The 2,728-nt window shown below is 41.0% G+C and overlaps 1 protein-coding gene across 1 annotated transcript; it reads left to right on the forward strand.

Moving 5' to 3' along the window:
* Positions 1-1,404: 1,404 nt before the first annotated feature.
* On the forward strand, positions 1,405-2,126 carry LOC110934897. Its single transcript, XM_022177615.2, has 2 exons — positions 1,405-1,517; positions 1,606-2,126. Exons 1-2 carry the CDS (start codon positions 1,452-1,454, stop codon positions 1,993-1,995), a joined length of 456 nt encoding a protein of 151 aa, XP_022033307.1. The 5' UTR covers positions 1,405-1,451; the 3' UTR covers positions 1,996-2,126.
* The last annotated feature ends 602 nt before the right edge of the window (positions 2,127-2,728 follow it).

Genomic DNA, 2,728 nt, shown 5'->3' on the forward strand with positions numbered 1-2,728 from the left:
CAGTCGTTCCTTGACTTGAATGATTTTGTCAGTAGTTTCTTGTACTATCTCGGGTCTAGATAGTTGTTTTTCCCCAATTTCTGCCCAACAGACTGGGGTTCTGCACTTTCGTCCATAAAGTACTTCGAATGGTGCAGCATTGATACTTTTGTGATAACTGTTATTATAAGAAAATTCTATTAAAGGTAAGTGTTCGTCCCAATTACCTCCGAAATCAATTACACAAGCTCTAAGCATGTCTTCCATGGTCTGAATTGTCCTTTCACTTTGCCCGTCCGTTTGAGGATGATAAGCTGTGCTTAGATTTAGCTTGGTTCCCATTGCTTTTTGGAAACTTGACCAAAAATGAGAAGTAATGTGACAACCGGTAATTTATGGCTCTTAATTACGTGATTAACAGGTGATTAACGCGATAATAAATAGTGTTTAAGACATGGATTAACTTAATTAGGCCTTTGGAGTGCCTAGAAACGTCTATCCGACCTTACAGTGCGCGAACGGTGGTTTATGGAGAAACATGTTAAACGTAAAACGACAACGAAATGAAACCGAACAAAACACTGACAATGCCGACTAATATTAAATTTTTATGATATATTTTTGATTCGTAATTAAATTTTTATATCCGTAGTCGAAACCGAATCGAAAAACATATTAAAACGAACAAACGACGTGTTTTACGCACTTGTTATGCAAACGGCGTTCAGACGCGATGACAACGACTACCGACACTATTTTAATTATTTTGAATCTAAAACTTTATTTTACGACACGTATGAAGTTCGGGTTTGGAAACGGGTCTCGTAAGAATTACGAACCACTTAATCACGAGATTGGGCTTGTGGGCCTTGGGCCCAAGCCCAAGCCCAATTAAAAAAAAAAACCTATGTATTTAAAGAGTGTCAAACCCTAAGTTCTTATCATTTGTTCAGTCGTTTTTGAAGTTATCCTCTCAAAACTCTTTGTCTGCATCTCACCTGAATACTCACACAAGAAACACAAACCATTTGCCTGCCTCTTCCCTCTCGATCTACACTCCAAAGCACACAGACTCCACATCTCCATCTCCTCTCAATCTCCAACCACACCCACCTGAAACTTCTTAGAGAGAGAGAAATCGGAGGCATGAGAGAGAGAGAGAGAGTCGACGAGAGAGAGGGAGGACGTGAGAGAGATTAGAGAGAGAGAGAGAGAGCGGCGGAGAAGAACCAACAGCGGCAGCAGCTCCGCCGTCTACGGCCGAGCGACGAAGGTGACGACGGCGGGACGGTGTGTTTCCGGCGACAGTGGCCGGCGACATTGGTGCTTCGTTTCCAGTCGAGTGATTACGGTAACCCCCCCCCAGCTCTCTCGTGTTCTTTTTCTTAAATGTCTTCAAGTGATTAATCAGCAGGAGACTTATTTTTTTTTTTTTGTGTGTGTCCGATGATGGTGACGGTGGTGCTTGGCCGATGAGGAGCGGCAGTAAAGTGCCGCAGCCGACGACTCTAGGTCGACCGGTGACAGCGGCAGTGGAGGTGTGTATAGTTTGGTTCAAACTTCTGGATTTTCGGTTCAATTTTTTTTTGGCGACACGGTGACTCGAGTCATGGTTGGGTTCAACAGGTTCAAGTCGGTCAACAAAGGCAAACCAGTCAACACGTCAGGTTGACTGGTCAACGCTGCTCAACGGGGGCCTCGGGTTCGGTCAATATTAATCGACAGAAGATTGGGTTCGGTTCAAGCTTGGCTCGGTCAGTTAGTCAAACTCGGTTTCGCGGTCAAACTGAGTCGACTCGGTCAAACCGAGTCAACTCAGTCAACGGCAGTCAACGCCCGGTCAACAACAGTCAACGGTATTGTTCGGGTTCAGATTTTGGTTTGGGTTCGGGTATGGTGCAACTCGGTCAGATTCAAGTGCGGGTTTCGGGTCAACAAGTCAACATTGGTCGAACTGGTCAAAGATGGTCAACTGTCGGGTCAAACTCAGTCAACGCAAGACCCGGTAAAGTTTAACAACGCGTTGAACTTTCTTATACATACGTTGGTATAGATTTTAGTCAGTTTACGTGAACCGAGCTCGATCCGATTAAATAACGTTTATACATTAGTTATTATTTACGTTTTGGCGCTTGACGAGAATTACCTATATATTGTTAGTTGTCAATTGTTGAATTTTGACCAAAGAACGACAACTTGCGTTGTCGGGGTTATTCCTAAAACAGAGGAAACTCTGCCCGTTTTCCGTTAAAAACCCGAAATACGTATGTCTTTATATCCTAAAAACGACACTTATCGAGACTCGAGTTTTCTTATAAAATAAATAAAGATATATTTATTTTGGCGACGATTACTAGTTAACGAAAACTCATATGAAATAAATGTTACCTACATTTATTTTAAACCACTAACACTCGAACCTTATTTTATTTATTTCAAACGGCCAAAATTCGAAAATATTTTATAAAATAAATATAATGTTTTATATTTATTCTTAACGTCAACGATTAGGAAATCGTATTTCAAAAGTCTAGTGTTCGGAAAAATATATAATATAATAAATATAATTATTTATATTTATTTCGAGTGTCGAGACTTTGAATATTCTTATAAAAATTATTCGTTACAAACGTCTAAACCGAACACGACACGTACCGCTACCCCTCTACGTATATCTATTCGTGACAACTAACACGACGCCGTAAAATCAAGTCGTTCTCGAAACTTAGTACTATCCTGATTATAAACG

The sequence above is a fragment of the Helianthus annuus genome, chromosome 4 (genome assembly GCF_002127325.2).
Source record: "Helianthus annuus cultivar XRQ/B chromosome 4, HanXRQr2.0-SUNRISE, whole genome shotgun sequence".
NCBI lineage: Eukaryota > Viridiplantae > Streptophyta > Magnoliopsida > Asterales > Asteraceae > Helianthus > Helianthus annuus.

Bases quoted from the DNA above. Each gene is read 5' to 3' on its own strand.
- LOC110934897 (XM_022177615.2), top strand. From the start codon at position 1,452: ATGAGGAGCGGCAGTAAAGTGCCGCAGCCGACGACTCTAGGTCGACCG. The intron at 1,518-1,605 runs GTGTGTATAGTT...TGGGTTCAACAG, and splicing joins CGGTGACAGCGGCAGTGGAG to GTTCAAGTCGGTCAACAAAG.